The sequence below is a fragment of the Buceros rhinoceros genome, unplaced genomic scaffold (genome assembly GCF_000710305.1).
Source record: "Buceros rhinoceros silvestris isolate BGI_N320 unplaced genomic scaffold, ASM71030v1 scaffold11639, whole genome shotgun sequence".
In the NCBI taxonomy this organism is placed as follows: Eukaryota; Metazoa; Chordata; class Aves; order Bucerotiformes; family Bucerotidae; genus Buceros; species Buceros rhinoceros.
Window position 1 is genome coordinate 20,053 of NW_010429793.1, and position 13,808 is coordinate 33,860.

The 13,808-nt window shown below is 36.9% G+C and overlaps 1 protein-coding gene across 1 annotated transcript in view; it reads right to left on the reverse strand.

Annotated features, from left to right (window-relative positions):
* Positions 1-269: 269 nt before the first annotated feature.
* The window catches only part of LOC104499308 (cytochrome P450 27C1), a 14,882-nt gene continuing 1,343 nt past the window's right edge, over positions 270-13,808 (reverse strand). The window contains exons 2-8 of the mRNA XM_010142796.1: positions 13,003-13,202; positions 10,115-10,324; positions 8,585-8,745; positions 5,117-5,283; positions 4,262-4,340; positions 3,090-3,293; positions 270-386 (exon numbers count right to left, since the gene is read on the reverse strand). Of these exons, the coding sequence (XP_010141098.1) occupies positions 270-386; positions 3,090-3,293; positions 4,262-4,340; positions 5,117-5,283; positions 8,585-8,745; positions 10,115-10,324; positions 13,003-13,202 (1,138 nt within the window). The remainder of the gene's footprint in view (positions 387-3,089; positions 3,294-4,261; positions 4,341-5,116; positions 5,284-8,584; positions 8,746-10,114; positions 10,325-13,002; positions 13,203-13,808) is intronic.

Below are 13,808 nucleotides of genomic sequence, written 5' to 3' on the forward strand. Positions count from 1 at the left end.
TATGTTATGTTGTTATTACTAGAAATCTCTCCAGGCACAAGGAGATTCCCAGTGCCAGAAAGAATTTTTTCAGTATATATTTTCGTGTGTGTAGTTACCTATTACAGGAGAGGTAATTTCTCTTACGTACTGCTAGGACTAAGGCAGAACATAATACTTGATCGCTTTGCCATATACCTACAAACCAGAGAACAAGCACGATTAAACATCCGTAAGATGCAAGTCTGTTCCCATGAAAATCATACACGTATTTTCAAAACATTTGAGTCTCACTGTCTGTCAGAAAATCTCACATTGATGGAGTTCCCAGGCGTCAAAAGTCCATGGGTTTTGGCATGAACCGGTTCAGTTTTGGGAGAGATTTTGATCTCAAAATTCTGAAGCAACTGTGAAGATAAACAGGACAAAGTATTAGAAAAGCTGCAAAATTACAGATGAAGACTGGACTCTGGAAAAGAGAATGTAACAGACCACCACAAACAAAATTTCTGTTGCCCGTTCTGTGGAGTCTAAGTGCTACGATTCTCACTCAGGAAAGAAAAAAATAATTGTTACAAGGTGAAAATTATAGCTAAAAATCTTCCTCCTCTGACAGAGGGAGGGCTGAGCCAGTCCTTTTTGAAGGATTTCCACGCAACTAGATTAAATAGTCTGAGCTATGGAAGAAACTTTCAAAACCTTGTGAGCTTCCTCTCTATGTGTTTTTTATTTCACTGCCTTTAATATAAATAAATATGTGCAATTATAAAACAAAGCCATAAAAGAGTCCCAATTCCACTGCACACGTTTCTCTTCTGGGCAGAAGGAAACAAAACAAATATGAGACAGCAACTGTCCAGTGCACCAAGTGAAACAATCATGATTCAAGGAGTCAAATATTAGAACTTCTCCTGAACAGAATCACTGTAATTCAATCACACGGGTTCTTTGTCCTTTAAACATCTATTTCCATAGACTTAATGAAACTGAGAGAATCAGTTGCAAACATAAATCACAGTTCAATAGATTTATCTCACCTGTTTTGAAGCAGAACATAGAATTCCTTAGCTTCCTATCTCTTAATTTTCAAGAAGGAAGTACCACAACACCCTCAGCTTTTGCTGATACTAAATCTCAGATGCTTTTTCATATAAACAGAGCAATCTTCTCTTACCCTTCTCCTAAGTAAGGATGGTGAACAATGCATTATTTTCCTACACATAACAACATTTTCAATGTTAGATGTTTGATTAACTTTTAATGCCATGCTTCTCTTCTTAAAACTTCTCATTCTTGTTATTCTCTCATTTTCAGAATTTCCTCTAATTGGACTATATAGTCCTTAAAATGCAGTGCACAGGTTTGGTTGTGCATTGTAGTCAAGCTGAGGTTTTGCCAATGTTTTGTAAGACTGAGTAATTTAGCTCTTCCTTCTGACACACAACATGCTTGTTGATGCTGTTAATACACCCAAGAATTACACTGCCGTGTCAGGATTAGCATCTTTATTGCTGACTGATTTTGTACAGAATCACCCCAGTCTGTTTCTACAGCACTAATTACCCAGCCAGTCGGTCAGCAATTTGTGTTTATGCATTTGATTTCTTCTCAAGAGTAGTAACTTGCAGCTGTCCTTTGTGAACAATTTTGTGTTGATTCTGGAACATTTCTCCACTCTTTCATAATTCTATACTCACATCCTCTGATTTTAACTTAATTCATGTCAGCTTGGTAGCCTATGCAAACTTTAAAAGTATTCACTAATGCACCATTTACACTGTTAATGAAAATACCAACCTAAATCAAATACAGCACAGACTCTTACAGAATTTTAATTAAATGCTTTCCCAGTTCAACAGCAAATTTTTGAGAGCTGCTGCCTCCAGCTATTTTTTTTTCAACCAGCTGTGTGTGCGTTTTATAGGTACTTCCATCTGGAACAAATTTGATTAATTTAATTATGAGAATGATGTATAGGACATGTGAAAATACTTCCTGAAGTCAGAACACATGATTTGTTTTATATCCACCACATTAGGTAAGTGATCAGGTCAAAGAAAGAAATCAACTGGTCTGGAACAATTTCTCTTTGATTAGCTCCATACTTCATGTGTTTCTGTTTTTCAATAACCTCAGTATCATCTCGATGCTTGTAAATAGGTTGTGTGCTGTTTCGTTCTAGTTTCTTTACAGAAAACTAAAGCAGGCTCTCTGTTACTTCCTTGATCCTCCTTTTCAAAAAGATGCAAGTATGTTTCTTTTATCCAGCCCCCTGAGAGCTATCTCACCCTTGAGTTCCGAAAGACAGCTGCTAATTGTTCAGAGATTGCTCTAGGAGTTTACTTAAGGAAATTCTAAGTCAAATTCAATCAAGCTTTGCTTTGAATACATATAATGGGTTTAAATATTTTTATAGTTAAGTAACTATAAATAGTTTCCAAATCTTTGAGTTTTGATTGCACAATCTGATTTCAGTGTTTGAGTTAAAGGGTGTCTTTTAAATGACGAAAAGAATCTAGCAGCTGCTGAGAAAGCTTCCTTTATGATATGAAGCAATGGGAAAATGGCACATATCAATACGTACTAACTACTTATATAACTTACACAACTATAAATTATATATATCTAAAATAATAATAAAATGTGAAGAAAGAGCAAGAAGGGACAGAGGACCACAGAACATAGAAAAACTCTATTTGTCACAACACTGTGGTCAGTGTAAGTATAAAAACAATCTACATCTTTGTAAGTTCTGAATCCTTCATATACTGAAACGGAGCAGGTAACCACTCTAACATACATTAAGAAGGACTTCCAATTGCCTTACAAAAACCTTCTGTACTAAATACATGCATTTCCTTAACACACTTACCTTTAGTTTTACTTCATTTGTACTATAAAGATTTTTTTCTTCTGCAATGTAGTTTAACTAGTATTCTACACTTCAAGCATGAAAATTTTCAATTTTTTAAGCCTTGTCAGGATGAATATGCTAGACAACACTCCAAAGCAAAGTTTTTGAGCACTGTAAGATATCCAGAAATGGCACGCATAGAAAAGAATCATACCAATATAATTTTCTTCTTGTAAAGCTGTCACATAGTTCTAACCTGAATCAGTGCAAGATGAATTTCCAGCTCTGCAATTCTTTTTCCTATACAACTTCGAATGCCATAACCAAAGGGGATGGAACCAAAATTGTCTACTCTGTCCAAATTATCTTTCCTCAGCCAGCGCTCAGGTCGGAACTCATTTGCCATTGAGAAATTTTCTTCGCTGTATGAAGTAGTGTAATGACAGAGTGCCAGCTGCGTCTGAGGAAATAAATTGTGCTTATATTTATCTAACTCAAATACATATAATGAAATTAAAAAGCACTTGTAATTCCTGTAGTTTCTGTGATATGAGGTGATAAAAATAAAGTATATTTGAGTAATTCTAGAAGAAAAAAGGATATGTAGAAATTCAGATCCCTTTCTCAACAGGTCAAATGAAATAATCTTGTTATAATAATAATTGTTAAAAGTTGCCAGAAATATTAGAGAAGATGCGGTGGGGAAGGAGATAGGAACAAAAGTCACAATTTTGGGGAATTGTCTCAAAAAGTTAGTATGAGAGAAAGGGACGGGAGAGATACAAGACAATGCAAAATCTAAAAACAGAGAACAAGAAAGAAAAAAAACCACAACTCCTCAGGAAAAAAAACAGCCATAACTGATATGGTAATGAGCAATAATGTTTGGAATAATGTGTGGAACAATATTTAAATAAGTATATTTAAGAATCCTGACTGTTTTAAAGCTACCGTTGCTTGAACACAAAAGTGCTGGCATTTAATACAGAGCCATAAAGTTCCACCATCTCCATGGTCTTTGTGTAATCTTAGATCTGTGTAATTTTTGAATAGTATAAATTCATAAAAAGAAAATAAAACTCTTTCTACAATGGGTATTAACAGGCAAGGAATTTTAAAACTGCAAGAATAATGAAATTCATGCTTTTCAAATCAAATTGTAACATTGCACAAAGATGTCATTAATTGACTCCACCCTGAAGGATATTAAGAACAAGTCCTGATGGTAAATTTGATTAGTGGGCAAGGACCCTAATCTGAAAAAGAAATCAGCAACACATCACATAAATGGCTGTTACTGAAACACTTTCCTTTTAATGCTGAACTCTTTTGAAATCAATGAAGTGTATATATATAGGTTGTAACAGATCTCATTTCATACACAAAAATCAATCTGTGTTCTCTGCAGAGGACTTCAGTTGAACCTACCCCTTTAGGTATCAAGTATCCTCCAACGATCAAGTCTTTTTGGGTCACTCTTCCATTTCCTGGCAATACAGGATATAACCTACAGACAAATATTTATGGTAAGTTCAACAGTAATAACTAATAGAACTTAAAAAGTTTAGATTCAAATTTGCATTCACAATGCAATATGCATTCAGAGCAAAAAGTTTTTTCTAAAGTACGGAGGGAGCACCCTGGAGATGCAAAGACTTTGAATCATCTGTGAGATTATGATTAATATCTAAGTTATTTACTAGTAACTAGAGGTTGAGCTATTTGGTGTATTTATTTATTTACTTTACACAGGTACAAACATGCAATCAATTGGTCAAACAGGAGATGTTTTAGCACTACTGGGACCTGAAAAAGCCTTGTCGATGCCTTCTCTAAAATCCTCTTACTTCCCTCATCTCACTATGAATGTTTGATACACACATATAAAAAAAGCAAGTCACATGCTTTCAACTGAAGTCAAGAAGCTTAAAATTATTGTAGTGGCACTGCAAAGTACCGGTGTGGGTGAGGAGGTTGTTGTAGTTCATCATACAGACTAATACTTAAAAGGCAAAAATCAAGATTTCGATTACCTGTCTTAACAGACACATCCTGCACATGTGCTAGTACTTCTATCACACTTAAAAACATTAAACATTATATAATCGATCATATTTCATTGCTTCAGCATCCTTGGACACAATACCGCTACTATAAATAAAAGCAGAAGCAGAAAAGAGCAGTAACGACAACTAAATACAAACATTAGCATGGACTCAAAATCCATTACAGCTACACAGAATTCAGTATTTTAATCAATGATTGGAGTTGTCTGCTACTTACCTCAAGGTTTCTTTCAGCACAGCTCTAATCAAAGGCAATTTTGGGACATCATGAGCAACAGGAACTTGGTCTTTCCCCAGCTTACTGACTATTTCCTCATAAACACGTTGTTGAACCTCAGGGTGCTTTGCCAACAAGTATGTTGCCCAGGACAAAGTAAAAGAAGTCTAAGGAAGAAACCGCAACCATAATCAAGTCCAACAAGATTAGATTAAAAATAGTTTCAAGCCAAGAAAAACAATTGATTTCCAACTACGTGTTTTACAAGTCTAACGTTATAAAACAGACTGGCAATGATTCACATCTGGACTCAATGGGATGTTGTCAGACTTCACCATCCCCTCTTTCATCCCTTTTCCATATAAAGATCCCTCACATATCAAAACAACCCATGCTGATATTTTCCCAGTGAAATATAAAAAGCAACAGAAAAAAAATGCAACAAAACTACATAAACAAGACTGAAACATAAACACTCTAAACAGCAATGGATTAAGTTTTCAATATGTGTTTCACCTTTCTTCCCAACGAAGCCATTTCACAGGAAAAAAGAGAAAAGATCAAGACTCAGAACATTACCAACCCCTTTTAAGCATATGGTGGCCTCCCCATAGCATCCACACAACAGAATTCATATTATCACTGCTAAGATTACACTTTATCCTTTGGTAAGCAATGCTGCACCACAACTGGTGCTTTCTGCTTCTTGAAAATGCCCACTTGACGGGAATTCAGCATGCTATTGAAAGCTTGCTTAAGGAAGCTGGAAGAGGAGCTAATATATTTCAAGTGGACCCAAAATGTTAAAATACACCCCACCCTCACCATAATTATTGATTCTAATAATTATCATGGCTCCAGAAAAGCAGTACCGTGTGAAATGTAATTTTAAAATATTTTGTACAAAGGAAGATACAGAACATGAGGCAGGAGACAGTTCAGCTTTGAGCACAAGATGACTTAAAGGAACCCATCATCTAATTCTCTTTTGCCTCAGCTAGAAAAACTGCACTTCAACACACATTTGTGGGTGAGGACACACTCTGAGAGCATGAACTCACTCCATTTCTACTAACATGGAACCAATTAGCGTATTTAAACTTTTGTGATCCAATATTTACTATTCATTAAACCATGAGTCCCTGTGTTTAAGCTACCTGGATTTCAGGGACTATCCCACTCAAATACTGGACAGACTCAAGACATTTTGCTTCTATTATCAGCTGCACCCAAGACTTTCAGGTCAATCAAATGGCCTTACTTGAGCCTGTTTTCCTCACAACCACCACGGTACACCAGAAAGTTTACCATGAAAAGTGTGTGTCCAGTGTTCCTGAGCAAGTATAGCAGAGAAAGTGACAATGCAACCATTCCTCTCCTTACCTGGGTTGTTCTTAGTGCCTTACGGTGTTCAAGAGAAAAATTGTAACCTCCACCCTAATATTCCTGAACTATTTTTAAACTTTTTTTTTACCGTGCATAATGAAGACAGACGACCAGTTTCACTTTCTAAGCAGGGAATATTTTCTTTTCAGCTTCTCACTCACTAGCATGACAAAGTTTAAGGTTACAAACAATGTATGTATTAAAACCCCATCTTCTGGAAGTGTCTTATTTTGAACTTACATTTAGGATCAATTTAGAATCTAAATTCATCATGACAGTCTTCAGACTGGGGCATAATGCTAGAAGCATCATTCCCAGCACCTTGCTTTTTTTGCTTTTTGTAACATTGAGTGGCTCTCCCTTGCTAAAATGCAACCCTGTTCTAGTCCTCTCAGAACTCAGAGGAGGTAGCAATTGTGCCAGCTGTGTACAGAGCTTCTCAGATACAAACACTGTTTCTTCCCAGGTTCCCAGCTCCTTCATAACCACTTAAAAATTAGCACTGTGCCAGGGACAGCCAAAATGCTTTGTAGCCAAAAACTGCCTTAGAATTTTGATGAAAGCTTTTAGAACCTTCTAAACCTCTTTTGGTTTCTATGATAAAATGAGATCTGAAGTGACAGCATTAGGGGAAAAAAGATTCCCTCAATTTCTGTCTTGTACTTGGAAATAATTGTACATGGAAATGAAGAAATCGGAAGTACCATCCTCTCACAAAAAGATTGTTACCAGCTGAGAAAACTGAGTCAAACAGAGAAACTCTTCTTGGCATGAACTTGAGCATTTTCCTTTTAGTTTAATGAAAACTCTCACACACTAAAAACTGGAAAATTAATGGTCTGAAAGATTAGAAAATGAATGGTATGAATAACTGTGCTTTACTTTAGAACCAAACATCAAAAACCTCTCCCAACTTACAAGCCCTTGGGATATTTAACCAACAGAATAAACTTCAGCACACAAATAAGCTTTACATATGCTCCTTATTTTGAAGTCCAAAAGTATTACTGTTGGGTTTGGGGTTTTTTTGTTTTCTTTAGAAACCTTACAAACTCCCTTACATAAAAAAAAAATCTGAATTCAATTATCCACCGTGGTTTTTTTACTTTAAGGCTACTTTACTTTTTTACTTATTTTAATCTTTTCTACAGTAAGACTATTAAACATAGTCCTACATAACACTTTCTTTATCAAATTCATATAGACATCTCTTAAAAAAATTGTTCACTTACAACCATTTACAGTAATAGTGCTTATTGTTATCCTAAATAACTCCATATACATTGTACATACAATACAGTAACTTATTCTTCTGATAGTCATGCTTCAATCAATACTAAGCTACACTGATTTCATATGATAGGAATGAGAGGAGGGGAAGAGACATACATGACCTCCATGTTTCTTCAAAAGCTCTAGATGAGAAATCAGAAGAATAAGGAAAGATGACCACTTAAAACGCTTCACTAGGTGTCAACAGATTGTATGTGCCATCTTCGTTAATACTGAGCCCCATTACCACAGCTCTTGGCCTCCAGCTGTGTTGCCAGCACAAGCATGGGTAGAGTGATCTTAGGCCTTAACCATATTAGTGCTGGCCTAATGGACTTTGGCAGAAACCAGGTATCCAATCCATAATGTGTGTCCCTGTTGTGTTAAGTAGCCATACAGGAAAATTCTTTACCAAATGTTACACACGAGTTTATTGATCCATTTTTTTCACACTAACTTTCAGCACCCTTTTCTAATGTGGACTACCTAAAGAAGCACAAAGTTCAACCTGATACTCAACCTAGTAAAAGAAAATGTATGAAATCCAAGCCAAGTTTTATCTGTTTAATGAACTGTGGAACCACCTCCCAAATGATGAGTTCCTGTAAACCACAGCTAGAAGAGCACTGTCTTCATTGTAGTAAGAGATTACACAGTGCTGTGAGCGTTTTCTATCACTTTAAAGATGTCATGACTTGAATGTGTCAGAAATTACGTCCTTATAAATAACAGGGCCCCCCTTGCAGAGAGCTGTGAATGGTACTGGTTTACAAAAACAATCGCGCACAAGAAAAACGGTAACAAGCTTACCGTGTCTACTCCTGCCAGAAGCATTTCAGTCATATTGGCATAGATTTCTTCCAAAGTAAGTGCCTTACTCACTAGTAGGTATGTAAGTAGCCCACCATTCACTTCTCCTTGGTCCGGCTGAGACTGAAGAGCCTTCAATTTGTTGTCAACATGGATTTGACCTTTGGGATTCAAAAAAAATTGTTAATCCTCCATTTTTATTTTTCTGCTGGTTCCATTCAGTAATGGCATTTCTCCCTTATGCTACACTATGTACAAAAAAAAAAAAAAGCCAAAAAATTAAATTTATTTTCTCAGAGAAAATATAATAGTGTGGTGGTGGATGTCTTTGGGTACTCATGGTAAGGAAAGACTGAGCTGACGGGAACCTTGGTAGCTCACTGCATGTGAACGCTGAGCACAAAGGAAGGACACCAGATACTACAGTTTCTGACAGGGAGCGAAGGAAGCTCAAGGTCAAATTTTTATGCCCACCTGGATTGTTTTCTGATGACTCTGCAAGAAGAGGTGCACTCTGCAGAGCATGCTGCAACTCAGCACACAGAGGCTGCTACAAGATGTTAGCAGCAAGCAGAAGGTTAAAGCCACAGAATTAAATTACACTTGAAGACAAAGATTAGGAGCATCAAGTAATAATAAAATTTGAAAAACTTAAGTGAATGGCATTTTAAGTAATTTCACCCACATTCCCATTTATACTTCAGTGACTGCAAACAGCATCTTCAGAGAAACAAGGGATTTCAAAAGAAGAAAACTCCTCAGAAAGGCAATGCCTCACAGAATGAGCTTACAAAAAAGTGAACTAGAGTGAGTATGTTCCTTTATGAAACCTACACAAATACTCACATCACATATAGTGATTTTCACCATCTCATTCCTTTTTCACAAAGGGATTATACAGAGAAACATCGTGACAACAAGTTTAAAATAGAACGAAAGCCTCAACAGCAGTTTTTCAGCTGTTGATAGGTAAAGCTGAAGTTCTTACTTACATGAAAGATGATTCATAAAGTAGCCTGGAATGCTTTATTTACAACGAAATATTGTAGTACAGCAGTGTACTTCTATGTCAACTTACATGCTTTTATGTGTATACATAAACTTCACAAAGAGTTTAACTAATTGCTAGAGTCTAATTTTTAAACCTTCTAGTCAGTTTCAGTGGTGATTATTTGTCAGAGTGCCTGTCTGAAAACTTGTTGAAGTCAACCAAACCACCCTCATTAAAATTCAAGTGGCTTAAGATAAAGCCTCGGCAAAGAACTGGGACCTGAAGTGGGGACTGGGTGCTGAAACAGATGAAGACAAATAAAGAAAAAGCAATATAAAACAGGGGGAATATTTAAAGGTTACTGGTAAAATTCCTTTTCAATAGAGTATTTTTTTAAAACAGTTCTCTTGACCAGTCTGCATTTAATATGAAACTCACTTCTGCCACGTCTTCTTACAAGGAGAAATGCAGCAAGTCCTGTTTAAACACACACAGAACCTGCAGAAATACAGCTGAACTTTTCTACTACTAAATCTTACTAAATTTGAAGAGTCCATCCCAGGATCTGCAGAACTCTCTCCAGGGTTTTGGAATAAGTGGACGAAGCCATTTGGGAATAGCACCTGCATACATAGTGGTCTTAAACATACTAAACATCAACTCCAGAGCCTCAATATATTCAACAGTCTGCTGTGGGACGTTGTTTTCCAGGCAGCCCAACCGGCATTCATACAGAATAGTTGCCACACCTGCACATACGAAATCAAAGAATTTGCTATACACATGCATATAAACACATCGACAATTCAAGGAATTAAAAAGCTAGCATAACGGAACAACTTTCCAAAAATGGCTACGATTACCTCCGTCGGGAGCAGATAAGAGAGAAATCTAAAACACAGTAAAAAATCCCAGCTAAACATTGTAGTGAGACAGTGGTTACTATGTCAATAATGCTCAGCAGGAGAAGACAGCCAGGAATTCCAACAGAAGCAGAGCAGCTCCCCAGCGTGTTTGCTGTGCTTTGCATCGCACCGCAAACCCCGAGCCTGCTGCGTTGGCCCCTGAGCATGCAGCGACAGACAACTCCAAAGACACTTCTGGTAACTGGTGATACTGCAGGAGCCTCTAGCAGCAGCTACGTGCCTTTCTTCCTCCCAGGCTGGTAGCAAATAGACAATGAGGATGCATAAATGGGTAAAGAGGTGGCATTCTGACACTGATCTTACTGCACACAATGTTGCAGTCCTAAGAAGCAGCAAGCATGTGACGCTGTTGTGAGTGACAATATCGACTCGTCTCTTTCTCCTGACTTGTTAATTTTCTCCGTTGTTTTTCTAGTACTGACTGAACTAGAAATACCATTGTCCCCTCCTCAAAGAACAGTACTTTATACATATTTTTATTAAATAGTTCTTCTTCTCAACTCTGGTTCATTTCTTCCATTTATCAAACTAATCCTTTCTCATCCATTCGTGTCCCTGCAATCTCCCACCTCAGTTTTTATAAACATACCCAAATTGTTAAACACTAGGTAGAACTCACCCAGAAACTGCCCTACTGGAGCTGGCCGCAATGTTCTCTCAGTCTAACAGCAAACCATCTTTAATTATGTCCTGAACACAGGTTTCTAGATATTTTTCCTCCCAACTTGCAAAACATAGACCGCATTACCCAGTTTATTTATGAACATATCACCTGGTGTGGTATACAAGCATCCCTATTATCAAAATAATCTTCTTTAATGATTTTCTAAAATCCAGTGGAGCAATTAGGTAATGTAAAAATTATCAGTTAGATAATTTCTTGACGCTATTTGCATAAAATCAAATGTTTTAAAATAAATTTTGTGCTTTTAAATACTTTGTCCATCTCCTTCCAGAAAATATGATAATAACCATTAACTAGATAATTAGCATTAACTGGTCTATTAACTCTAGTCTCTTTTTTCTCTGTTTTTCCTTTTAAAAACAAGTACAATAGATAATTATGTTTAACCTTGATCCTGCCCTCCATCAAACTCTCCATAAATTCCCAAGTATAGATAGACAGCTATTTTAAGAAACTTTTCTTCTTTCCTTTTCTTTGCTTAGTATTTCTTCTTTACTGACAAAAAGAATTTTAAAAACTGGCTATCTTCAACCCACTCTTCCTTCCCTAATTTTCCTCCCTGAGAAGATACTTTTTTGTGCCTTTTATTTCTCTTGTGCCTCTTTCAGCAACTAACCCTTATTCATTCTTTTGCTCTTTACATGGTCCTTTCAATAAAATCTTACACATTGGTTCCCTGAACAGTTGACAGTGCAAGTTAATTAAAACTGCGATTCATATAGGAAATAAGTGCGTGCCAGGCACAAGTTATAAATGAAAAGCTTAAAGAATGTGAAGAATTTAAACTAACCCATCAGTTAAAGCAAATCTGAGTTTAAAGCTCCATAAAATGGGTAACCCTTAGCTTAACGCCATTTTTAGACATTATGAATGTAGAACTGACTCGGGTTAGTTTACCAAACAGGCAGCAGGCAATTTGATACAACATCTTCACAGGTGAGCCGTTTGGAAGTTCTCGCAAATCTCAAGCTATTCAGCTGTCTGTCAGCAAAGAGTGCCAATGTTTTTAAAAGGCACTACATAGAACAAGACCAGATTGTACGTAGTCAAAGGAATGCATGAAATACGAATCGCCGTTAGATTTCTGTGAGAACACAGGAAGTGCCATACTAGCTCAGGCTGGGGTTCCACGTAGCACCCCCTCACTAATGGTAGCCAGCGGCAGATGATTTTTAAGGCAAGCGTATCAATCCCACGCTTGGCATGTGTAGGAGGGGAAAGCAGTATCTTTTCCCACATTAAGTTATGAACAGACTACAGATGTATCACATAGTGATTCCCCACCTGAATTTGGCCAGGATGTTGTTAAATTAACATGACTTAGAAGTCACTGTGCTAGAAGGTCAACACCCTTATTCTGGAGGAATTAACACAAAAATACAGAGTACAGAAACTGCTGCAGGCCTTGATCATACATTTTACCTGTATACCAGCATTTCCATAGGAATTGTCCTGTAATAGAACGTGTCATCTCTTTGGACTCCACAAAGGAATTCTACTGCACTAGTCAACACCCTTAGTCTGGAGGAATTAACACAAAAATACAGAGTACAGAAACTGCTGCAGGCCTTGATCATACATTTTACCTGTATACCAGCATTTCCATAGGAATTGTCCTGTAATAGAACGTGTCATCTCTTTGGACTCCACAAAGGAATTCTACTGCACTAAGTAGGAAGGCACCCGAATGCAGGATATTGAGCTTCCCCTTCGGATTAATCACAGTGGGGCACTAGTCATTTGACAAAAACTCCCAACCGTAAGCACACTGCTTTATGTCCATTTTCTGTACAGATGTGGTGCAGCCTGGGCTTACCTTCCATCGAATACTTGAAGAAAAGGTTGTTAACATTGGTCACTGTCTCCCCATCATCCTCTTGACTTCTGAGGGTGTGGATTCTTTTAATTAAGTCTGAGATAACTTCATTGACTCCTTCAGAGTAAACAGCCACATCTTTGGGTTTCAGAATTTTTTGCCTCAGTACACTTCTCATTTTTAACCATTGTTCCCCCTCCCTGGAAGAAATTATTAATAATGTCTATATACATTTTTCCTTAACAATCTTCAGCTGGGTTGAAGAGCTCTGCAACGAGACTGTTTATGATTTCTCATGTCAAATGAAAGCAAGTGGTGAAATTAAATTATGATAATGTATATTTGGTGTTATGCTCCCACCTTTTTATTCTGTATTTATTGCACATCCTCTTTAAATTTCAGTGTTGCAACATGGACATACATGTGGAAGTCAATCTCTTGAGTCATAGAACCTGTCCTACTCAATGTTCGGAATTTGACAAGTGTCTCTATGTTAGTATTTAAGTAGTAGCTAACACAAGAAATTAGCAAGTTTTCCCTATTAAAATTACTTCTAATAAATATTCAAATTGATAGCCTGCAAAATTGCTTTTACCTAGAATTGGTGCTTCATTACCAAAGAATCACATTCAGAGCTGACAAATCAAAGATTTGAGCTAGTACCGTAAATTCCATCACCGATACATCACTTTCAGTTACATTAGTTCTAAGCCTACAAAGTAATGGCATAGCAGACCTCGCTACAAGGAGACAAAATTTACAGCTAGATTCTCCCTTAGCTGAGCTATGTATTGAAATCTTCCTGC